This window comes from Pituophis catenifer, unplaced genomic scaffold, assembly GCF_029215685.1.
Source record: "Pituophis catenifer annectens isolate HBS135680 unplaced genomic scaffold, rPitCat1.0.hap2 SCAF_11, whole genome shotgun sequence".
NCBI lineage: Eukaryota > Metazoa > Chordata > Lepidosauria > Squamata > Colubridae > Pituophis > Pituophis catenifer.
The window spans coordinates 14,240,286-14,265,503 of NW_027256891.1; the positions used below are offsets into that span (position 1 = coordinate 14,240,286).

Here is a 25,218-nt window from a genome sequence, read left to right on the forward strand (position 1 = left end):
AAAAAGGAGGGAGGGAGGGAGGGAGGGAGGGAGGGAGGGAGGGAGGGAGAAGGAAGGAAGGAAGGAAGGAAGGAAGGAAGGAAGGGAGGAAGGAAGGAAAGAAAGAGAAAGAAGGAAGGAAGGAAGGAAGGAAGGAAGGAAGGAAGGAAAGAAAGAAAGAAAGAAAGAAAGAAAGAAAGAAAGAAAGAAAGAAAGAAAGAAAGAAAGAAAGAAAGAAAGAAAGTCCAGCTGCCTTTTCGAAAAAGCACCTTTGGGATAAACCATGACCTGGATGTTTGAAAATCTCCATAGACATCAAGACGGTCTGCTTCGTACCACATGATAAGACAACAGCTGAGTTTTCTCTAAGACTCATCCACAAAATAACCAGTCCTGTTTTTACCTAGATTGTCACATAGTGTAAACCCCGTGTAATTCCTCAAGTTTGTTTAAGACCTGTAGTTTCCATATGCTGATCTGCTCCCCGTGTGGGAAAAGCAGGCTGTCTGAAATTATTCCTGGACACATTCTATAGTTACAGTTGATTAGGTCAACTGACAATCTAAACAGGGATTTCTCGATAGGAAAAGCAAACAGCCGCGTGATTCTCTTGCAAGAATTCAATTCTGTATTCTGGTTTCACAACACAGAATTCAACCTTTGCCTCAGCAGGATTTTGTCCAGATGGGCACTGATCGTAAAAAATGCGGAGAAACATTGGAACTGACAAGTTTCAGATTAGTTAGAGCAATGCTTAGAATTAGGAGAAACCCACGGCACCAAGCCTGGAGGGTATGAAAAATCTCAGCAGCTTTCAGAGATACAGGCAGACAAAGTTCACGCTTTGTGGCTCCTTTATTCATGATTAGTCTGCCAAAATTTGACAGCAAAATCATTAATTTTCAGCGTTGTAGATAGAGACAGAGACAGACACTTAGATATATATGAAATAAAACTCATCCTAGGCCTCTGAAGTTCAACACACTTTAAGCATTCCCTAAATCGTCAAAAAACAGTATGTAGACCTTTCTTAAATAATTGGGCGCCTCAAAGGTTCTCCTTCTCATTTTAAGAAGAAGAGGAAAAAAAGCAAGTTAAAAAAAAACCTGATAGAGGGTTCTAGAACATGTTATAAATAGAATCCAGAAATTGATGCGTAGGCAATCCAGACAAAATGTGTATTTCTCAGAGCAAATGACGTAGTGGTAGACAGCTTGGGCGACTTCAAAGAGGGCCTGGAAATTCTGAGAGATGAAGATGTCAGAAGATAATCACAGTGGGTGTATACAGGCGTGGGCTTCAAAAGTTTTAGCAAGGGGTTCTCTATCTGGTTGCTGGGTGGGTGTGGCCATGGTGGGTGTGGCCTAGTCAGCCTCCTGCACCACGGGGGGGAGGAGAGCATTTCTGTCCTCCCCAGGCTCTGGAGGCTTTCCTTGAGCCTCCAGGAAGGCGAAAATGGCCTCCCCAGGCTCCAGAGGCCCTCTGGAGGCCAGAAATGGGCCCATTTCTGGCCTTTCCGAACTTCCGGTAGGCCTGTTTTTCGCCCTCCCCAAGCCTCCATGCACACCCTGCACTTACCTGCATCCAACATGGGCCACTCCTGGGAGTGGCGGGGTAGGCGGGGCGAGCCAGGAGTGGGATTTGGGAGTTCTCCGAACCACACAGAATCTTAGCTAGAGGTTCTCCCGAACCCCTGCGAACCCCCAGCAGCCCACCCCTGGGTGTATATGAACCTAAGATCTCAACAACATGCTCTGGACGCCTGTGATTAAGTCACGTTGGGAAAGTGCTATTGCTTGTATCCTCCTTGTGAGATTAGTCTTTGGTTGACCAAAAGAGGAAATAAAAAGATGAACAAGCAAAGGCTCTAGAGGTCTTCGTGTTTTATAGTCAACAAAGCAGTCTTAGAATCGAGAACTATTTATTGATTTATTTTCATCCCATCTATTATTTTTATAAATAACACAAGGCGTCGAACATACTTAATATTTATTTATTTATTTATTTTTATTTTATTTTATTTCTATACCGCCCTTCTCCTGCGGGACTCAGGGCGGTATACAGCCAAGATAAAACATAGCATATAAAATTTAAAAACAGTTTAAAAAACAATTAAATAATTTCGGCCCAAAATTTAAAACAACCCAATTAAAACCGAATTCAATTAAAACTGAGAGGATGGGATCAAGCCAGCCCAACTAGATGGAATAAGTGTGTTTTCAGGGTCCGACGAAAAGTCCGGAGGTCTGATATCGTGCGTATCTCTGGGGGTAGGTCGTTCCAGAGGGCAGGTGTTGCCACAGAGAAGGCTCTCCCTCTGGGGGTCGCCAGCCGGCACTGTCTGGCCGACGGCACCCTGAGGAGGCCCTTTCTGTGCGAGTGAACCGGTCGGTGGGAGGCTATTGGCGGCAGAAGGCGGTCTCGTAGATACTCCGGCCCTAAGCCATGGAGCGCTTTAAATGTGGTCACCAACACCTTGAAGCGCACCCGGAACCACAGGAAGCCAGTGCAGCTCGCGCAGGAGAGGTGTCATATGTGAGCGCCCCGTCGCTCCCATAATCCGCCGCGCAGCTGCATTCTGGACTAACTGCAGCCTCTGGGTGCACCCCAAGGGGAGCCCCATGTAGAGAGCATGGGGCTCTCTACATGGGGCTACTCCTTTCTCCTCCTATTTTCCCCACAACAACAATCCTGTGAGGTGAGGTGAGCTGGGCTGAGAGAGAGGGACGGTGGCCCATGGTTCCTGCTTCAGTTCCCACTTTTGCCTGCTCAAAAGTAGAACATTCCCTGAAACCCTACGGACTTGCACTCAACTAAGCTAGACAGACCAAAGGTTTGATATGAGATGCAGAACTTGGTTCTTCTGCTGTTAACTATGTCATGGACTTGCCATGAACCCTGACAGTTTTGCCTCCTCCTATTTCCAGTCCCGTCTCCCATAGTTGCATTCATAGCTATTTCACGAGAAGAGTACTCCACTCCTCTGCAACCACAACTTCTGGAGGCAAGCCATTTCACTGGCTAATTGTTCTCACTGTCAGGAAATTTCTCCTTAATTCTAGATTGGATCTCTCTTTGATAAAACTTCCATCCCTAACTTCTTGTCCCATCTTTGGGTGCTTTGGAGAATAGGATGAACCCAGTGGTGAAATCCAATTTTTTTTATTACCGGTTCTGTGGGCATGGCTTGGTGGGCGTGGTGTGGCTTGGTGGGCATGGCAGGGGAAGGATACTGCGAAATCTCCATTCCCACCCTACTCCAGGGGAAGGATACTGCAAAATCCCCATTCTCTCTCCATTCCTGGGGAGAAGGATATTGCAAAATCTCCATTCCCACTCCACTCTGGGGCCAGCCTATTCTCCGGTTCTCCGAACTACTCAAAATTTCCACTACCAGTTCTCCCAACTGCTCAAAATTTCCGCTACCAGTTCGCTAGAACCTGTCAGAACCTGCTGGATTTGACCCAGGCTAAACCCAGGGGTGAAATCCAATTTTTTTTTTACTACCGGTTCTGTGGGCATGGCTTGGTGGGTGTGGTATGGCTTGGTGGGCGTTGCTTGGTGGGTGTGACAGGGGAAGGATACTTCAAAAACTCCATTCCCACCCCACTTTGGGGCCAGCCAGAGGTGGTATTTGCCGGTTCTCTGAACTACTCAAAATTGCTGCTGCCGGTTCTCCAGAACCTGCTGGATTCTGAACCTGCTCCAGAACCCAGAACCCCTGGCTGAACCCCTCTTCTTTGTGGCAGCCCCTCAGATATTGGAAGACTGCTATTATCTCACCCCTAGTCCTTCTTCTCATTAAGCTAGATATATCCAGTTCCTGCAACTGTTCTTCATATGTTATAGCCTTACATTTCTGGGACTGTATTCCCTCCACCAGTCCAGTCCATATGTGTTACTTTCCAAGCTAGAATCCTAAAGACTTCCAAAAATCCACTTCCCAACAAACCTCTTTTTCAAGTAACGGAATGAACTTGGCGGTTTGTCCAGTTCTTGCTCAAATGCCAAATGATTCTGAACTGCTTTTTTTGTTCATTGATCCTTCGGTGCTAAAACTTGCAGGAGCAATGAGAGAGAGTTGATATTTCATAGAGGCAGATAGTTCATAGAGGCAACCTGTCACTGTAACCAGTATAAATGGCATTTATTATTCATTCAGTTTGTGTTTTTGAAATCTTTTCTTCCATGATCTCTTTGCAGGTATGCCAGCTCTGCTGCTGAGCGCCAAGGAGGTACAGCTATGAGAAAGGTAAATCCCCCAAAACTTACCCTGCTTTCTTTAGAGCAGGGGTCGGCAACCTTAAACACTCAGAGAGCTATATGGACCTGTTTCCCACAGAAAAGAAAACATCGGGAGCCACAAAATCTGGGTGGGCATGGCCAACTCAATGTCCCCCTCTCTCTCTGTATTTCTCTATGTCTCTCTCACCCTCTCTCTGTATGTCTCTGTCCCGGCTGCTTCTCAGGCCATGCGAGGAGTGACTGGGAGGGGAGGACGAGGGGCAGGGCCAGCCAGTGGTGAGATCACCTGACGGAGCCACAGCAGAGGGCCCAAAGAGTCACATGTGGCTCCGGAGCCGCAGGTTGCTGACCCCTGCTTTAGAGAAACAATTTACTGCTATGACCCATTGCATGGTTATCTCTCGGTTTTTGAATGAATGAGTCAGTTTGGCAATTTTTTTATTATTATTATTATTATAACACAATATGACAAACACCAAACATATATATATATAAATATCGTGATGGTCATCTTCTAATATTTACATTCTCCCCCGATTCCCTTTACACTATTTCATTTTCTTCTTGTCCCTTTCTCTTTTAATTACATTATACTTCTTAACAATCATATTGGTTTTATACATTCTATACATTATCATATTTGTTCTTTCCATTTTCAAATTCACCCCTATTTTTATTATCCATTATTTCTGGCCTCTAGCCACTTATACCATTTATTCCAGAGTATATAATATTCCGTATCTTCCTTTTCTTTGAGCTCTTTTGTTAATTTGTCTCACATTCTAGGATTTTTTTTTAATCAATTCTTCTTCTGTTGGTATGTTTTCCCTTTTCCAATTTTGTGCGTATCATATGCGTGCAGCTGTTATAATATGTAAAATCAAATATTTTATTTCTTTGGTGTTTTGCCCAGCTTTCAATACCGCTGTATGTGCAGTAACATTTTAAAAGAATGCTCAATTTCTCTGTAATTGTCAAACTGGAGATCAGAGATAGATGTAGAAATATGGCCCAACTTTGATAAACAGAACAATGATGGTGAAGAGCCTAGATCAGTGATGGGTTTCAAAAATTTTACTACCGGTTTTGTGAGTGTGGCTTGGTGGCATGGCATGACTTGGTGGGAGTGGCTTGGTGGGCGTGGCAGGGGAAGGATACTGTAAAATCTCCATTTCCTCTCCATTAGCTGGGACTCGGGAGGCAGAAAATAGATGGGGGCGGGGCCAGTCAGAATTTTTACTACCGGTTCTCCGAACTACTCAAAATTTCTGCTACCGGTTCTCCAGAACTGGTCAGAACCTGCTGAAACCCACCTCTGGCCTAGATCAGGGGTATCAAACTCAGATCTGGCCCATGGGGCCACCATGGAAACAGCGAAGGACCAGCCCACGGTGCCTCTGCCAGTGAAAACGGAGCTCGGCAAAGGATTGCAGGAGGCCGTTGCAGCCAAAAACGGAGCTCGGGAGCCTGTTTTCACTGGCAGAGCACTCAGGCCACCACAGATGTCCCTGACACAAGTGACGTCTAACTAGCCACGCCCATCCTGGCCACGCTCCTGTCCCCTGAGGTCAAACACAACCGTGATGCGGCCCCCAATGAAATCGAGTTTGACACCCCTGGCCTAGAGATTCGGTCCCACAAGGAAAACAATTCGGCATTCTTAGTCCTAGGTAAAGACAGTGAAGAAATAAAGAAAGATTTTGTTTAAATAATAAGAGGCCAGCCATCTTTTCAGATGCCAGTTTACCAATGCCAGTTACCATCTTGTGTGATGGAATGGGCACCACAACTATTTAAAAGGGTCAGCTCCCATTAGACGTTAGCAATCTCAGTCCTCACAAGATTTTAACATTCTTGTTGAAAATGGGACGTGATTTGGTACTCTTGTAAGATTTGATCCATTTTTCATCCGTGAAGGGGAGGTTGGGTTAGCAGGCGTTCTCTCAGACATCTCACAGGTGCTTAGCAAGGGAAGGAACGATGTTTTGAATCCCTAACTTAATAGGGCGGAATGGTTCCCGGTTTCTGAAGAGTGCATGACCCAAATTATTAGATTAAATTTGTAAGAGGAAAGGTTTCTTCCTGCAAGAAAATTTTGCAAGAGGAAAGTAAACTTTAGGGACAGGTTCTTGAGATAAAGGATGGATGGAAGCAGCCTATCCTGGTGGATATATCTTCTTAGCTATAGTTCGACAGAGGTTTGTCAGAGATGGAACAGCATTACATCTTCGGTATCAGAAGGAACACAAAAGATATAAAAGGCACCAGGTGTTCTGACATAGGCTTCCCCAGCAGCACAAAGCCAAGTCCTCGTCCCAATAAACCCCTTTTATTTAATTTACAGTGAATTCCTCTCCAGCAAAGTCTTTTCTCTCCCACAGTCTTTCAAGAGAATTCACAATTACCAACATTTATCAGGCTTGGAGAGTGGCCAGGCCAATATCTTTCAGACGCCACACTGTAATCAACAATACTTGGCAAGAATGCAGGAATGAACTAATTGTCTCCTGCAAACTCCACTCCTCATTCGCTCCTCTTTTATTCTCTATGGGAGGGGTCCTTCATCATCCACCTGTGGCCTTACTCCCAAGTCGACCCTTGTTCTTTAGCTGTTCCCTTCATCTGGCAACTCTGCACATGCGCACACTGGGAACTGGCTCCAGCTGTTCATCTGCCCCACTGATGTCCGACTCCAAAGGCAGCTGATAACTGGCATACAGCCCTGGCCCCCTCTCTGCCTCCAATGCAGAGCCCTTATCAGAGCCTTCCCCAGACTCCAGAACTGGCCCAGTGTTCCTCCCCAACCTCCTCACTGTCCGAATCTGCTACCAGCTCCGCTGGCGAGCCACAACACCAGGCTAGAAACTAGGTGACTGTGAGTTGTAGTTCTATCTTTGGCATGGGTGACCTTGAGCTACTCACACTTTCTCAACCCAAATCACTTCATGGGTGACGAGGAAGGAGGATGACCTATGCTCACTGCAGTTGTAAGTTATTTATAAAAGTAATAAAGGCAGGATAAAAGAATTTTAAAAAATGAATAAGCAAGTCTACATTACACTGGTGTAGACTTCCATGGCCAGTATCTATTGGGCTTCAGATTTTAGACATAGTCTTCAGGATCTAGACCAGTGGTTCCCAACCTTTCTTTTGGCCATGCCCCACCTAAGCATCTCAAAAATCCTGATGCCCCCCCCACCGCCACTCATAGGAGGAAGCCTAAAAGGCCATTAACTTGGTTTAAGGTAAAGGTAAAGGTTCTCCTCGCACATGTGTGCTAGTCGTTCCCGATTCTAGGGGGAGGTTCTCATCTCCGTTTCAAAGCCGAAGAACCAGCGCTGTCCAAAGACATCTCCGTGGTCATGTGGCCGGCATGACTGAACGCCAAAGGCGCACAGAAAGCTGTTATCTTCCCACCAAAGGCGGTCCCTATTTTTCTACTTGCATTTTTTTATGTGCTTTCGAACTGCTAGGTTGGCAGAAGCTGGGACAAGTAACAGGAGCTCACTCCATTACGCGGTGCTAGGGATTCGAACCACCGAACTGCCAACCTTTCTGATCAACAAGCTCAGCATCTTAGCCACTGAGCCACCACACCTCCTCTAACTTGGTTTAAGCAAGGTTCCCATTGCCCCCATTAAAAATCAAATTGCGCCCCTGTGGGGCCCGGGGCCCACGTTGGGAACCACTGATCTAGATCATGGTCACTAAACCTTGAAGCCTATCACTGCCCAATGAGTCTTGATTACTTTTGGGGACTCCTTTCAAATATATAATTTCCCAATTCTCCAAACCTCAAAGGGCACGTTTTTCAGTCCTTCCAGTGAAAAAGGAGTGCATGCGATATGGTCACCAAAGAGAAAAGCAAGATACATATATTACAAATCTGCAATAACTTTGATAGCAGAAGCCCAAATTGGATGGATTTTGTCAGGCATTAATAACACTGAATTAAATTCAGGACCATTTTAAGACACCCTGTCTTCTGCTTGTCAGTTTTCCCAGTGATATGACACTCATCATTCAAACTAGAAAACATTGTGAGGACAGATTTATTTCTTAGCAACAAAAAAAATAATTGGTAGACTATGGTTTATTAGAGATGTGTGAATCAACATAACACCATGTCTTTTTATCGTGTACATTAAGAAGACAATATTCCAATCGGGTAAAGTTTTCTGGGTTTAAAAATATGTGTATTTTAATTATTTACATTTCTAAAGTTCAAAGGCTTTGATGTGTCTTCCATTAAGTTGTGGAACTGTTTAATAGAATTTGCTGAAGAAAATTTCTCAGAGGTGGAAAATCATCCGGCTTTTCTTCTTTTTAACATGAAGATTTCTTCCATGTCGTTTTGTTTTGTTTTTTAATTCAAATTCCTCTCATGTAAGTTCTCTCAAATATAGCTCTTGCTCATTTTGAGTAGCGCAATTCCTTTCAAAAGTACAGGTCATCCTCGATTTACAACCACAACTGAGCCCAAAATTTCATGTTGTTAAGCGAGGCATTTGTGAAGCGACTTTTGCCCCATTTTACGATCTCCCTTGCCAGAGTCATTAAGTGAATTACTGCAGTTGATCATTTAGTCGCCCAGTCGTTAAGCGAATCCGGCTTCCCCATTGACTTTGCTTGTCAAAAGGTCGCAAAAGGTGATCACATGACCTTGGGACACAGCAACGGTCATAAATATGAAACCGTTGCCAAGCATCTGATAATTTGAACACACGATCATAGGGATGCTGCAAATGTTGTAACTTTGAAAAACAATCCTAAATCACTTTTTTCACTGCCGTTGTATGTAGAGATGCTAAACTTATGCCTTGTTTGACTCCTCCCCTGACTCTGCCGGTCTCTCTCCTACAAATTCAGTAGGGGTGGAATAGCTTAAATGATCTTTTACTCTATTGTTTGGGGTTCACAGGCAAATCAGGGATGGTGAGTGGTCTGGATGACAAAAATGACATGGGCAGGGGTGGGCTTCAAAAATTTTAGCAAGGGTTCTCTGCCCGGTTGCTGATGGACGTGGCCATGGTGGACGTGGCCTAGTCAGCCTCCTGCACCATGGCAGGGGGGGCATTTTTGCTTTCCTCGAGCCTCCAGGAGGTCGCAAATGGCCTCCTCAGGCTCCAGAGGCTCTCTGGAGGCCAGAAACAGGCCCATTTCCAGCCTTCCCGAACTTCCGGTAGACCCGTTTTTCACCCTCTCTGAGCCACCATGCGTGCCCTGCACTTAACTGCATCCAAAATGGGCTGCATGGGAACTCCTGGGAGCAGTGGGGCAGGGTGGGTGGGGCCAGCCAGAAGTGGGATTTGGGGGTTCTCCAAACTGCACAGAATCTTAGCTAGAGGTTCTTAGCTAGAGGTTCTCCCGAACCCCTGTGAACCCCCAGCAGCCCACCCCTGGACATGGGGGTCCTGACTTTTCACACAGCCCTTGTGACCCCAACCACTCACCATATTGAGCCATCCTTGACCTATCTGTGAACCCCAAGCAATAGAATAAAAGACCACTTAAGCTTTTTCACCTATACAAGGGGTGTCAAACTGTCAGCCCATGGGCCAAATGCGTCACGCCCACCACAGCTCCGCGAAGGGGAAAAATGTCACGAAACATCATGCAATGGCAATGTGACGCCGTGAGTTTGACACCTGTGAAACTTGTAGGAGAGGGATTGGCAGAGCTGGGGGAGGAGTCAAGCAGGGCATACGTTTAGCATCTCTACGTAGTCACAAGAAGATAAAGTCCAAATCCCCCCCTTTGAATGCTGTCCAGTGTGGAACCAGCTTTCTTCAAATGATGTCGATGTTTTTTTGATGATGATGTTGTTGTTTTCTCTTTGGAGTTGCTTCTGCGTAGCGTTTCTACGGAGGCATAATGCAGATGCTTCGGCAGATGTTGCTGCAAACAATGTAAGCAAGTTCTGTGCTTTATTGTCGCCACTTGCCAGCCCGTTAAGAATTCCTTTGGCCCTATTCTTCATGGAGTTGAACACGGGATAATTAGCCTGAACTCTAAATGCTTTGAATAGAAGAGTTGGCAGTTTCAGTCCTTTTGGGGGGCGCTGCCTTTCATTTTAAGCTGCTTTCTGACAAACTCAAAAGAGCATCTTGTGTAGCGAAGTGTACAATTAGGTAAGCATTCAAGATTTCAAACGAGGCGCACGCTTTGAAAAGCAGCTGCTGATAATATTCATTTTTTTTAAAAAAAAAGATTATTTTTCTTTATGTGGCTTCTGCCTGGGGATGACTAATCAGTCAGATCGGCGTGCAAATTTGTCATTTATCAGAGCGGACTCAGCTTGCGTAGAAAAATGCTGTGTTTATTTTGAAATCATTGTGTGGTTTCTTTTCAAAACAAGTCTTTTTCAGCGCTCTCCGGTTTCACACGGGCTGCAATTAATCGTGAAGGTGGTTTGGGATGGGCCGGGTTTTTTAGAATTAAATAGGCAATTTGTTTAGAAGCTTGGGAATTGGTCACCTAGAATCCCGAAGTCAACAAGTTGCTTAGATCAAGCATCCCGTTTCAAACCGAGCAAGAAATAATCAGTCTCCGATTTCCACCGAAACCTAGACAATCAACGACCTATTTAAGCACAAGAGACCTTTAGTCAAATTTCAAAAGCCCACTGCAAGTAATTAGTTCAGATTCCTAACAAGAAAACCTTGTCTTTTTTTGCACAAAGGGGAAGGAGAATTTTTTTTATTATTTATTCAAGTTCTGTGTAGATATCTGGAATTTATCTGAGTTTATGAGAAAGGTAAAAGAGTGTAAAACGAGGGACAAAACAGAATAAGAGCCTTGGTACTACAGTGGTTTAAAGCACCCTGTTATTAACACAGCTGCCTGCAATTTACTGCTGGTTCGAATCTCTCCAATGCTCAAGGTTGACTCAGCCTTCCATCCTTTCTAAGGTAGGTTAAATGAGGACCCAGTTTGTGGGGGCAATAAGCTGACTTTGTATAAATATACAAAAGTATGAAGGCTATTGCTTAACGCACTGTAAGCCGCCCTGAGTCTCTGGAGAAGGGCGGCATATAAATCAATTAAAAAAAAATAATAATAACAGATTTGGAAGGGCCCTTGGAGGTCTCCTAGACCAACTCCATGCTCAGGCAGGAAACCCTTTACCATTTCAAATCCGTTCTTAAAAACTTCCAGTGTTGGAGCATTCACAACTTCTGGAGGCAAGCCTGGTTAATTGTTCTCACTGTCAGGAAATTCCTCCTTGGTTCTAAGTTGCTTCTCTCCTTGATTAGTTTCCATCCATTGTTTCTTGTCCTGCCCTCAGGTGCTTTGGAGAATAGATTGACTCCCTCTTCTTTGTGGCAGCCCCTGAGATATTGGAAGACTGCTATCATGTCATCTCTAATCCTCTGTAATCAAACAACAACTCCAAAGAGCTCAGAGAGAAAACAATAACAACAACAACATCAAACGTCAACTATCATCAATAAATACTTCCTGGGCTCTACATCCTCTGTTTCAGTGGGCTTTTATCCAACGGTGTATTTAGTTTGACAAATAGTCTAAATGTAGTCTTTAGTCTACATTTTATGTAGACTAAAATGTCTACATGATTCAGCGCAGGGGGAAAAAAGGAAAAAGTCAACTTGAGTTCCAACGGGCAGGGCGATGAAAACCACAGCCTCACTATCTTGACTTACAGGCATTGAGTACCAACCTACCATTTGCTGTGGTTAACTGACAGCAAGAACACACATTCACAGTTTCATATGCTCCTCTTCCTATTTCCTGTAGAAATCTGAAGGTGTGCAATTCTATACGCTCCCATGAAGCCTATCTGTCCAAGGGTTGAAGCTGCCCAGAGCTTTTGTATCCAGCATTTTTATTCTATTTATTTATATTTAAATTTATATACCGCCCTTCTCCCAAAGGACTCAGGGCGGTGAACAGCCAAAGGTAAAAAACATAGAATACAAAAATTTAAAAGCAATTTAAAATATATTAAACAATTTGGCCCAACAATTAAAATACCCCATTTAAAATTAAAATTAAAATTAAACAATTGGAGAAGTTAGGCCAGCCCGGCTTGTTGAAATAAAAAAGTCTTGAGGGCCTGGCGGAAAGTACGTAAATCCAGAATCATCCGTATCTCCGGGGGGAGCTCGTTCCAGAGGGCAGGTGCTCCCACAGAGAAAGCTCTCCTCCTGGGGGCCGCCCAGTATGCATTGTTCTGCAATCCAGTGTAGGAACTTAGCACCCACCCCTCTCCTAGAAGAATGAAATATTTTGAGAAATATTAAAAAGGCAGGATAAAATATTTCCCCTAGAAGAAAAATAAAAATCTTAAGGGAGACAGAAACTCAGAGCTTCAGCTCCCTGGCTCCCCCTCTCCTCCCCGCCAAGCAGATACTGAGCTGGGGCAGCTTTAGAAATGCAGATTTGGTAATCCATTACTGCCTGCAGCGAAGTCTGGCTCTGGGCAAAGGTAGGATTAGCTCTCAGCTATCACAGGAATTGTCCAACACCCTTTGGTGTTCCTTCATTGCATCATCTCAGTTGCACCACACCCAACGTCAGGGTTCCAGCGAAATCAAACTCCGAGGCTTGAAATTCCTCAAAGCTAACTTTTATTAGAGATGTCATATTGGCACATCTGGGAAAACCCGAATCAGAGACCTTCCAGGTTTTCTCCGCCCAAAAGAAAGTTCAAGTCCCTGCCCAGCACCCACATGTCCATCACACGATCCAATCAGGCACCATCCAAAACTGAAGATATCTCCCAGTTACTTCATCGCAGCTACCGGGCACGGCAGCCTTGGCTTTCTGGAAAGAATGTTATTTAGACTACTACATATCACCTACTCCATACAATTCCCCACTCCCATGTTCCCACAGTAGAAATTGTGGCAGGCTTGAAGGCTCAAAGTTAAAAGATGGCATCCAGGCTTCAACCAAACTTAACTCAGACAACCTACAAAGTTAGCTAGTGTATGACCCCCTACAGCAGCCAATAGAATACATGCTCTTGCACAGGAACAGGATGCTCTAGTTCAAAGCCCAAGAGAAGGTACAAATAACCCTCATTCTCAACTCCATGGGATTAGCTGCACCAGCACCATGTGCTTGGTGGTTCTGTTCACCATTAAACCCTCTTTTCAATCAGCCCCCATGTTTCCAATGTCTTTATCCTGGCTTGGAACTGAACCAGATGGATATTTCTTCCAACACCAGGTAACTGTCCACAGCAGAAAGAGAAGCTAAGGCCCATATCCCAAAGAACTGAACTCTCTTTGCTAACTTTTGGCTCTTCTGCTGTTCTCCACACTTGTATTCATTTTGCATGAGTTGCAGCCTCCGAAGCAAAATCCAAAGCCAATTGCTCATTTCTGAATGAACTGGCTCTGCTCCTTTCCCCCTAAACAGTCTTTCTTAATTATCTGATTTTGAACAATGCAAATCCATATGCCGCTCAGAGGACAGGGAGGGAAAGGAGAAGAATGTGACTGATTGATTCCTATATTTAGGCATTTTTTTTCTCCCTTCTGCTTTTCTAATCTCTTCTGCTTCCCTGATCACTCTCTTCAGAGCCTTTCATTATGCATCAGGGAGGAGTGGCTTGGCTGTTGTTTGAACAGACCGCATCTCCTTCAGCTGATTCTGAAGAAGCTTCAACCCTGGGGAGTCCATCGTTTTCACTCAAAAGAAACTAATATTCCAAGAGTGGCATTTCTTCGGGATAAAATCAGCTGTGGGATCTCCTTGGCAAAGACGTGGAAGAGTTGTTAAGGCCCAAACTATCAAAGTTGCCTGTTTTCTGAGGCCTTTTTCAAAGTGTAGATTGGTTTTTATTTCCCCCACCCCTTCCCTAGCTACTCAGAGCAAGCTGTTCGAATATCAACCCTACCAGGATCTCAGTCACAGAACGGCCTTCCCCAATTCAGCTGAAACAGGTTCATTTCATTGTAGAATCATAGAATTGTAGGGCTGGAAGGAAGCTCCAAGGTTTTCTAAAACCCTCTGCTCAAGGCAGGAGACCCTACCATGTTCCCCAAAAATACAACCTACTCAGAAAGTAAGTTCTAGCTTGATTTTACATGTGTGCCCAATATAAGCCCTACCCCCAAAATAAGCCCCAATTAAGAGCCCGACCACTCCAAGGTGCACAGGTAAAAATTTTATTTATTATTTATTTATTATTTAAATTTTTATACCGCCCTTCTCCCGAAGGACTCAGGGCGGTGCACAGCCAACACTAAAACACACATATACAAAAAATTTAAAAGCAATTTTAAAATATATTAAATAATTTGGCCCCGGTATTATTAAAAAACTAAAACAACCATTAAAATTCATTTTTAGGCCAGCCCAGCTTGTTGGAACAATAACGTCTTGAGGGCACGGCGAAAGGCGCGTAGGTCAGGGATCATCCGTATCTTCAGGGGCAATTCATTCCAGAGGGCAGGTGCCCCCACAGAGAAGGCTCTCCCCCTGGGGGTCACCAGTCGACATTGTTTGACCAACGGCACCCTGAGGAGTCCCTCTCTGTGGGAGCATATTGGCCAGTGGGAGGCTATCGGTAGCAGAAGGCGATCTTGTAAGTATGCTCGTAAAATTAAGCTAGGGTGGGTATGGGGGTGGTGGAGTTGTCTACTACTTACCTTCAGATAGTTGCAGCCAGGCCTCTCACACTTCGACCCATTTCTTCTGCCGGCAAGGCTTTCCTGAAGGCCTCTGTAGCCGATCTGGAGCTCTGTTATCAGCTACGGAGGCCTTCAGAAAAGCCTTGCTGGCCTTGATGGACGAAGGCCTCTGATAGTGAAAAAGAGGCCAGGGGCGATGCGTGCAAGTGAGGTGAGTCAGTGGACAACACCCACCCAAAAAATAAGACCTGGTGCCTTTTTTGGTGGCAAAAAAATATAAGACAGGGTCTTATTTTTGGGGAAACATGGTATATCAGGGGTGTCAAACCCGATTTCATTGATGGCTGCACCAGGATTGTGTTTGATCTCGGGGGGCCGGGGTGGGCATGGCCAGTTCGACGTCATTCATGTTGGGGGCACCTGTGACGGACTGAACACTCTGCCAGTGAAAACAGGCTCCTAAGTTCCGTTTTCAGCTGTGATGGCTTCCTGCAACCCTGTGCCAGTGAAAACAGAGCTTGGGAGGGCCGCCAATGGCTCTCTTGAAGTCCGTTTTCACTGGCAGAGGCATCACAGGCTGGTCCTTTGCTTTTTCTAAGGCGTTCCCATGGGTCAGATCTGAACACTTCACGGGCTGTATCCAACCTCCAAGTCTTGAGTTTGACGCCCCTGCCCTATCGCATCCCAGACAAAATGGTTGTCCAGTCTATTCTTGAAAACCTCCAGCAATGGAGCACTCACAATTCTGGAAGGGAAGCTGTTCCACTGATGAATTGTTCTCACTGTCAAGAAAGTTCTCCTTAGTTCCACATTGGATCTCTCTTTAATGAGCTTCCGCCCATTAGTTCTTGTACCTACAACAGCCAATAGCATACATGTTATTGCACAGGAACAGGAAGCTCAAGTGCAAAGCCCAGCTGCCCAGAATCACGCGTGCTTGGTGGTTCTGCTTCATCATTAAACCATCTTTCCAATCAATCTCCATGTTTCCAGTGCCTTTCTCCCAGCTTGGAACTGGACCTGGATATTTCTTCTAACATATTTCAGCTCTACTCCTCTTGGGATCTTATTGGGCCACTCCTTTCCCCCACCCTCCCTGGTTCTCGGGGATCTAATTAAACACGACTGCAGTCCCAAAAAAAAAACCTCTGTCTCTTCTTAGTTTTTAAAGGTAACATTGCTGTCTTGTTAAATTTGCAGCTTGAACTTTGCACAAGCGAGGGTTGTTGGGTTTTTTTAAGCACTGATTGAGACATACAGAGTGTTTACGTTGCTGGAATTGCCCATCCCATGGCTATTTTTATCTCTTATTCCGAGCTGGATTGTCAAGAAAGATTCTTTCTGGTAAAAGAGAGCCGTGCGTGTGTGTGTCGTTGGGTTTGCTTTCTGTCTGCTTACTGGAGCCAGAAGAATATCATGAAGTGTCTTTCCAAGCAGAAGGATCCTCAACTGCCCTAAAATAACTCGGAATGGCCCGGTGTTGTCGTTTGAGAGCTGTTGTTGTTGTTGTTTAGCTAATTGTTAAAATCTCTTTTCAGAGTCAGGTTAACTTTAACTTTTGGGACTTTTTAAAGCAGCCACCTCTGTTCTCAAGCTCACACCAAGCTTTAAAGAAGAGCGGCTGCTTCAATGAATAGCAGGAAGGTGTTTGCAAAGTCTGAAGCATTTCTTCTGCTTCATTTTCTTTTTTGTTTCTTTTTTCTTTTATTAATTTTTTAATTTTATTTTAATACAAACAATCCATCTTCCATTAAACAATGTGTTGTCTGGGTACAAATGTTTTGTGCAATAACAATTAAGATTTACAGCCATATTCATTATTTATCTATTCTTAACTTAATATTAATATACATTGCATGTCTAACACTGTAACAATTCTCAACTTATCTAATTCTAATAATGTATTTTCTGTATTCCACTAATCTACTTTTATTTCTAACTTTCATATTTATTCTCTAGCCATCAGTAAAATAGTTCCCATAATATTCAGTTTGTTCCTTCTCTTTAATTGCAAGTGTTAACCTATTCATTTCTGCACATTCTAATATTTTCCTAATCACATTCTCATCCGTAGGAATCTCTTCACTTTTCCAATTTTGTGCAAATACAATCCTAGCTGCAGGTATTACATGAATAATCAAATTTATATTCTCTTTACTATAAGTTTCTGGTAAAATCCCCAACAAAAATATTTCGGGTTTCAAATCAATAAGTTGTTGTATCATCTTTTCCAATCACGTGTGTATTTTTGTCTGGTAAAATCCCCAACAAAAATATTTCGGGTTTCAAATCAATATATTGTTGTATCATCTTCTCCAATCATGTGTGTATTTTTGTCCAGTATTTTTTGGCTTCTGTGCATTTCCACAACATATGATAATACGGCCCAGGTGTCATGTGACATTTCCAACATTTAGCTGATTTGTCTTTAAATATCTTTGCCAGTCTTGCTGGTGGAAAATGCCATCTATAAAACATCTTATACAAGTTTTCTTTATATGCGGTTGATATTGTTAATTTGTAGTTTCTATCCCAGTTGCTGCCATTTTTCTAATTCTATTGTATAACCAACATTTTTTGCCCATGCTATCAGTGTCTCCTTCATTTGTTCTTCTAATTTGAAACCCAATAAATAGCTATACAGTTTCTTTATCACCCACTCTTCTGTTCCTGTTAATATCTTATCCAATTCTGTCAATTCCATATAAAAATCATATAATTCAGTATCTTTTTCATATCTAGATTGTATTTGCAGTTATGTATACCAAACCATATCAATCCCTTGCTCTTTCAATTCTTGTTTAGTTTTGAGCTCACCTTTTTCATTCAAAATGTCTTTTTATCTAACAATATTTCCCATATTAATGATATTTGGATGAACAAGTTTTCAAAGTGCATCGAGCCCAAACATATATGGCCATAAGCTTCCATCAAAGAATAGAAAATAATAATATAAGGAGGTGGAGAAAGACGAAAACTGTCACAGAGGCAGAAAAGAAAAAACGTAAAGGCTCGAAATGCAGGTCATCCTCGACTTAGGACCGCAATTGAGCCTAAAATTTCTGCTGGTAAGCGAGACCCTCGTTAAATGAGTTTCACCCCATTTTGCAAACTTTCTTGCTACAGTTGTTAAGCAAAATCTGATTTCCCCATCGACTTTGCTTGTCAGAAGGCCGCAAAAGGGGACCTGATGACCTCCCCAGGACACTGCAACCGTCACAAGTACGAGTCCATTGCCAAGTGCATGAATTCTGATCAGGTGCTCGTGGGGGATGCTGCAACCGTCGTTAAGTGTGAAAAATCAGTGTCATGCGTCACTTTTTTCAATGCCGTTATAACTCTGAACGGCTGTTAAATAAACTATTGTAAGTCAAGAATTAACAGTGTTTCCTTTAAAGTAAAAGCTGTAGGTGGCTCATTTTAGGTTAGAAAGAAATCAGATTCCCCCGACCTGCCCCCCCCCCCCAAGATCTCATGCTGGCTGGGGATTTCTGGAAGTTGAAGTCCGCATGTCTTAAAGTTGACAAGGTTGGTCATCTCTAGAGCCTGAAAATCTCCCACTCAGCTTTCTACCACTTCATTCCGCTGCTTTATATAGACTAGGGTAGACATACCGCACGGCTTTAAAAAAAAAGCGAAAACTTTGCGTATACCACATATTGAGAAATTTCCTGTGTAGGTGGGGATTGTTTTGTCCTGACTGATAACCAGAATGAATGAATCTCTCGTGCTTCCTACGCCAAGTCTCATTTCTTCTGTTCCAAATCTGCACCAGTTAGCAAATTCCATTTTTAAAGCTTGCCCAGCTATCCACGTGCCACTTTTTTATTCACATTAACATGCCGTTTTTTACCCAACGTGAACCTCTTTGTGGCCTCTTTCTCTAATATATGACATTTTGTAGGTGATTTCCCTCAAGGCGTGTCTTTTTTTTTTTTTCACAACTTTCCATAGTTTTATATGTTTAAAAGACCCTTGGAAAATAGTATCCCAACATTTCAGGGCAAAAAATCAAGTTCACCCATCATATCCAGGAAGTGTGAGATCATGGTATGTATAATGTGAACCAAACATATTTCCTCACTTTATTGAACAAAACAGAATAACAGAGTTGAAAGAAGAGAATAACAGAGTTGGAAGGGACTTTGGAGGTCTTCTAGTCCAACCCTCTGCTTAGGCAGGAAACCCTACACCACTTCAGACAAATGGTTATCCAACATCTTAAAAACTTCCAGTGTTTGAGCATTCACAACTTCTGGAGGCAAGTTGTTCCATTGATTAATTGTTCTCACTGTCAGGAAATTTCTCCTTAGTTCTAAGTTGTTTCTCTCCTTGATTAGTTTCCACCCATTGCACCTTGTCCTGCCCTCAGGTGCTTTGGAGAATAGCTTGACTCCCTCTTCTTTGTGGCAGCCCCTGAGATACTGGAATACTGCTATCACGTCTCCCCTAGTCCTTCTTTTCATTAAACTAGACATACCCAAATCCTGCAACCGTTCTTCATATGTTTTAGCCTCCAGTCCCCCCATCATCTTGGTTGCTCTTCTCTGCATTCTTTCTAGAGTCTCCACATCTAAGGTCTCCACGAGATCTTGCAGATCTTCTAATCCAACCCCCTGCTCAAGCAGGAGATTACCATTTCAGACAAATGGTTGTCCAATTTCTTCTTCAAAACCTCCAGTGTTGGAGCACCTACAACTTCTGGAGGCAAGTCGTTCCACTGATTAATTGTTCTCACTGTCAGGAAATTTCTCTAGGTTGGTTCTCTCCTTGATTAGTGTCCAACCTTTGCTTCTTCTCCTGCCTTCAGGTGCTTTGGAGAATAGCTTGACTCCCTCTTCTTTGTGGCAAACCCTGTGATATCAGAACACTGCTATCATGTCTCCCCTAGTCCTTCTTTTCATCAAACTAGACATACCCAGTTCCTACAACTGTTCTTCTACTGATTGGGACACACCAGAAAGCAAGGATATGGACAACTCCAGATAGGACCTTATGTTATCCACTTCTCTGTTACCTTGTCTAGCTATGGGTGTGTGCTGCCAAGGGTACGAGGCAACATCAATGTTTCTCTGTGGTTTCTGGGTTACTTCTGTCATTGCAAAGTGAGAAACAATTGGTGGGATGAAACCTCATTTCTTGAAGAAAGTGGGCTTAGAAGGATTTGTTTATAGCAGAAGTGTCAAACCCGCGGTGTCATATCACGTGTCATATCATGACATTTTTCTCATCTGCTAAAATGTAGGTGAGCGTGGCCAGCGCGTGACACATCCAGGCCACGGGCTGTGAGTTGACACCCCTGGTTTATAGAGTCCCTGATTTTACTGTAGGGCTAACTTGTTATTCTCAGATTAAAATAAGAGGAACGACCCTTATCCCTATTCTGAAGAGTCTACGCTCAAAGAAAGATTGCTGGAAAGAAAGCATCAGGGGTGAAATCCAGCAGGTTCTTACAGGTTCTGTAGAACTTGTAGCGGAAATTTTGAGCAGTTCGGAGAACCGGCAAATACCACCTCTGGCTGGCCCCAGACTAGGGTGGGAATGGAGATTTTTTGCAATATCCTTTCCCGAGAGTGGGGAGGGAATGGGGATTTTGCAGTATCCTTCCCCTGGAGTGGGGTAGGAATGGAGATTTTGCAATGTCCTCCCCATGGAGTGGGGTGGGAATGGAGATTTTGCAGCATCCTTCTCCCAGGAGTGGGGAAGGAATGCGGATTTTGCAATATCCTTCCCCTGGAATGGAGAGGGAATGGAGATTTTGCAATATCCTTCCCCTGGAGTGGGGTAGGAATGGAGATTTTGCAATGTCCTCCCCATGGAGTGGGGTGGGAATGGAGATTTTGCAGCATCCTTCTCCCAGGAGTGGGGAAGGAATGCGGATTTTGCAATATCCTTCCCCTGGAATGGAGAGGGAATGGAGATTTTGCAATATCCTTCCCCCAGGAGTGGGGAAGGAATGGGGATTTTGCAGTATCCTTCCCCTGGAGTGGGGTGGGAATGGAGATTTTGCAGTATCCTTCCCCTGACACGCCCACTAAGCCACACCACACCCACCAAGCCACACCCACAGAACCGATAGTAGAAAAATTTGAATTCCACTACTGGAAAGTGTGTATTGCAATGGGGGTGTGTGTGGCTGTGTGGCTGTGTTTGTGTGTAAAGAATCAGCATAACTATTTGCTAAATCACCATTAAAGCTGATTCCAGCCGGAGCATACAACAACTCAAGGATGTACTGCAAAATAGGAAGATGGGGAGAGACCTGGCCAGTGGTGGGATTCAGCCAGTTCGCATCTATTCGGGAGAACCGGTTGTTAACTTTCTAAGCAGTTCGGAGAGCCAGTTGTTGGAAGAAATCTTATTTTGTTTTTTTCCACTTGACAGGGCTAATCCTGTAAGGAAGGCAGGAAGGAAACATTCTGGTGGTGTTTCTAGCCTAATCTTTATTGCCCTGATTACAGAAACTGCCTCTCCGGTTAAGCCCTATTATATTGTAACAGCTAAGGTGAAGCACCCATCAACCTGAGTGACATTGAGTTGGTCACGCCCACATGGTCACATGACCACCGAGCCATACGGTCACATGACCACCGAGCCATACAGTCACATGACCACCGAGCCACGCCTGTCCAGCTGTTCATTAGAGCAGAGAACCAGTTGTTAAGTTATTTGAATCCCACCACTGGACCTGGCCTATAGAATTGCCAACAAGTGGACAAGTCTGAATGGATAACATTATCGTCGTCGTCATCATCATCATCTTGTTAAATAAATAAAAGCAAATGTTTTAAGAAGTGTGGGGTTAATCACAAAATGAAATGATACCGATGTGTTATTCACAGGGCAGGGCATTTTCTCCACAATGCTGTCGTTTCACTTTTTTCTGAGATGGTAACTAATCGATGTTTTCCTTCTTGTCTTTCGTTCCAGTCCTTTCATTATGCTTCCTTGAGGGTCAAGAGCAAAAAATGGCCCAAAGGTAAGTGGTTGGAAAAATTGAGAATGTAATAAAATGGCATTAAAGCCACACTTGGGTAGAAGTAAAACATTGTATTCCACCAGTATAATACATAGTGCACCTAGAACTTGTTAAATTATTGAGCTTAGATCAAATCCAGCAATGTGCAAAATCACTCTTAACTCTGCTTTTCTCCAGTCTGTTCTCCTCTCCTTTCCTCTCCTCTCCTCTCCTCTCCTCTCCTCTCCTCTCCTCTCCTCTCCTCTCCTCTCTCCTCTCCTCTCCTCTCCTCTCCTTTCCTTTCCTCTCTTCCCTTCCCTTCCCTTCCCTTTCCCTTCCCCTCCCCTCCCCTCCTCTCCTCTCTTCCCTTCCCTTCCTTTCCCTTCTCTTTTCTTCTCCTCTTCCCTTCCCTTCCCCTCCTCTCCTCTCCTCTCCTCTCCTCTCCTCTCTTCTCTTCTCCTCTCCTCTCCTCTTCTGTTCTCTTCCCTTCCTCTCCTCTCCTCTCTTCCCTTCCCTTCCTTTCCCCTCTTCTCTTCCGCTCCCCTCCCCTCTTCCCCTCCCCTCCCCTCCTCTCCTTTCCTTTCCTCTCTTGCCTTCCCTTCCCTTTCCCTTCCCCTCCCCTCCTCTCCTTCCTTCCCTTCTCTTTTCTTCTCCTCTTCCCTTCCCTTCCCCTCCCCTCCTCTCTTCTCTTCTCTTCCCCTCCCCTCCCATCTTCTCTTATCTTCCCCTCTTCTCTTCTCTTTCTTCCTTCCGTCCTTCCTTTCCTCCTCCTCCTCCTTAAATCATTGTTTACAAATCTCAGTGTCCGGATTCATGCCATGCACCAAACCCTACTAACACACAACATAATTTAGGATTATATATATCAGCTCATTTTCTTCACCATCTTTTTCCCTTGATTTCCCTTTCTACCAACTTGGAGATCCTCCTGTACATTAATGATAGAAATTCTGGTAAAGAACCTCCAAGTTTCCTTGGTTTTCTATGGAAAGGAAAAATAAAGCTGGGTGTTTACCAACGCATCGATCATGTCAAACCTCCAGCCCATCTCAAATTCTGCCCAATGCCTCCAGTGAGTTCAGGGTGTTAATTAGTATGTGGAACAGTTCAATTTTTGAATGCCAGTCAGAATGAGTCATTATGTGACAATTTCAATAAATTCATTTTGTAATCTGTTTGAAAAGCAGAAGATTGTTCAAGAGTAACCTCTCTCTTTTTTTTATTACACACTTGTGCACTGAGTTGTTCTACAATTCACAGAATTCAGAATGTCAGTTCCAAAGAAATAAACTTTTTACAGCTTGGCTGTGAAGATCGTACAGAAGAAAGAATCATAATTTAATGGGATCTAAACTCTCGACTATGCTTCACAGCTGTAGGACAAATATAATTAATATAACAATGTAAACCCAATTTTTCACACTGCGCAGTCTGATGTTTTAATTAAATTTGCCCTCGGCTTTATAGGAAAAGTGATATGAATATTACAAGAAATTCTGTTTCTGGTGATAAAAGAAAAAGTGACGAGAAAAAGGGAGAATAGAATTTCTGAGTGATCCAGCTGTTTGAAAATAATGACAATAAAGTCTTCTGATTTCTTAGTCCTTGACTTACAAATGAGGCCAAAATTCCTCTTGTTACGTGAGACATTTGTTAAGTCAGTTTTGCTCCATTTCATGACCTTTCTTGTCTCGATTGTTAAGTGAATCACTGCAGGTGATAAATTAGCAATCCGGTTATTAAGCAAATCTGGCTTCCCCATTGACTTTGCTTGTTCAGACGGTCGCAAAAGGGGATCACACAACCCCGGGACGCCACAACCGTCATAAATAGGAACCCATTGCCAAGCGTCTGAATTTGATCATGTGACTACGAGGATTCTGCAATGGTTGTAAATGTGAAAAACGGTCATATGACACTTTTTTCAGTGCCGTTGTAACTTTGAACGGTCACTAAATGAACTTTTGTAAATTGAGAGTTACCTGTACTTAACCTTTAACCTCAGATACATAAGTAGGCTGTGCTGCACCTCACTGGACTTTCTTGCTTTGTTAAGAGAGAGAAAGAATGTACTATACTTCACTGTCGCTTGTTCTCTCCCTTCTGGGAATCCAGACTGCCTTCCACCACAGTGGATGGGCATTGAAAGACCTCAAATAGGAATACAATGATGGGAGATTTTCTATTATACTGTATTTTTCGGAGTATAAGATGCACCTTTTCCCCCAAAAAAGAGGGTGAAAATCTGGGTGCATCTTATACTCTGAATGTAGCCCCGCCCAGCTTCTCAAACGGAGGTTTCAGAGGCTGAAAAAAGCATCAGAAATGAAGCTTCAGAAAAAAAGCCCCCAAACAGAGCTTCAGAGGCTTTTTTTCTAAAGCTGTTTCGGAGGCTTTCAGAGGCAGGAAAAAAAAAAAAAAAAGCAAGGCACAGAGCTCACAACCAAGGAACCTGTTGCTAAAATTCACCTCTCGGAACAGCTGATTGGGGCTATTCCGGGAGGCCGATCCACCTGCCAATCAGCTTTTTTCTTATTTTCCTCACCAAAAACTAAGGTGCGTCTTATACTCTGATGCGTCTTATTCTCCGAAAAATATGGTAATTACTGTCCCACTGTATGCTGAGAATTGTAATAACAATGAATAATGCTATAGGTCATAGAATCCTAGTTGGAAGGGATTTAAGAGGACATGAAGTCCAACCCCCTTGGACACCACAGGATTCACTACACTCTCCCCAATAGATGACAATCCTACTTCTGTTTGAAAAGCTCCAGTGAAGGAGAAGGAATTCCCTACCTGTGATCACCTATTCCAATGGTATACAAGTAGTCCTCAACCTACAACCACAATTGAGTCCAAAATGTCTCTTCTTTTTTTAAAAAAAAATAAATTTTATGAATTTTCTATTAATAGCATTCCTTAGTGGTTAATAAACATTGTGCTGTCTGGGTATTTAATTTGCTTAACAATACAAATTTACATTCTTACTCTCCACCCCTTTTTTCCAATCATTGGTAAAATAAATTTCAAATTTGATCATATTCTGTGTCTTCTTTCTGTTTGATTTTCAATGTAAGTCTGTCCATTTCTGCACAGTCTAGTACAGTGATGGCTAACCTTTTTGCCACTGCGTGCCAAAAATGTGGGAGCGCAGGGGGGGTAGTGCATGCGCGTGCCCACACCTATAGTATAATCCACCCCGCGTATATGCGTGTGACTCCCTGAGCAACTCCAGCTTTTGGCACACAATGGCCTGGTGGGCCTGGTAGCCCTGTTTTTCGCCCTCCCCAGGCACCAGAGCCTTTCTAGGAGCCTGGGGAAGGTGAAAACGGCCTTTCCCAACCCCCCAGAGGCCCTCCAGAGGCCAGAAACAGCCCATTTCCTGACTTCCGGTGGGTCTGGAAGGCCCGAAAATCAGTTGGCTGGTGC

General features: G+C 43.7%; 1 protein-coding gene across 1 annotated transcript in view; it reads left to right on the top strand.

Annotated features, from left to right (window-relative positions):
* LOC139322614 (connector enhancer of kinase suppressor of ras 2-like) overlaps nucleotides 1-25,218 on the top strand; it is a 403,989-nt gene that overhangs the window by 360,624 nt on the left and 18,147 nt on the right. The window contains exons 16-17 of the mRNA XM_070951763.1: nucleotides 4,183-4,231; nucleotides 21,759-21,807. Of these exons, the coding sequence (XP_070807864.1) occupies nucleotides 4,183-4,231; nucleotides 21,759-21,807 (98 nt within the window). The remainder of the gene's footprint in view (nucleotides 1-4,182; nucleotides 4,232-21,758; nucleotides 21,808-25,218) is intronic.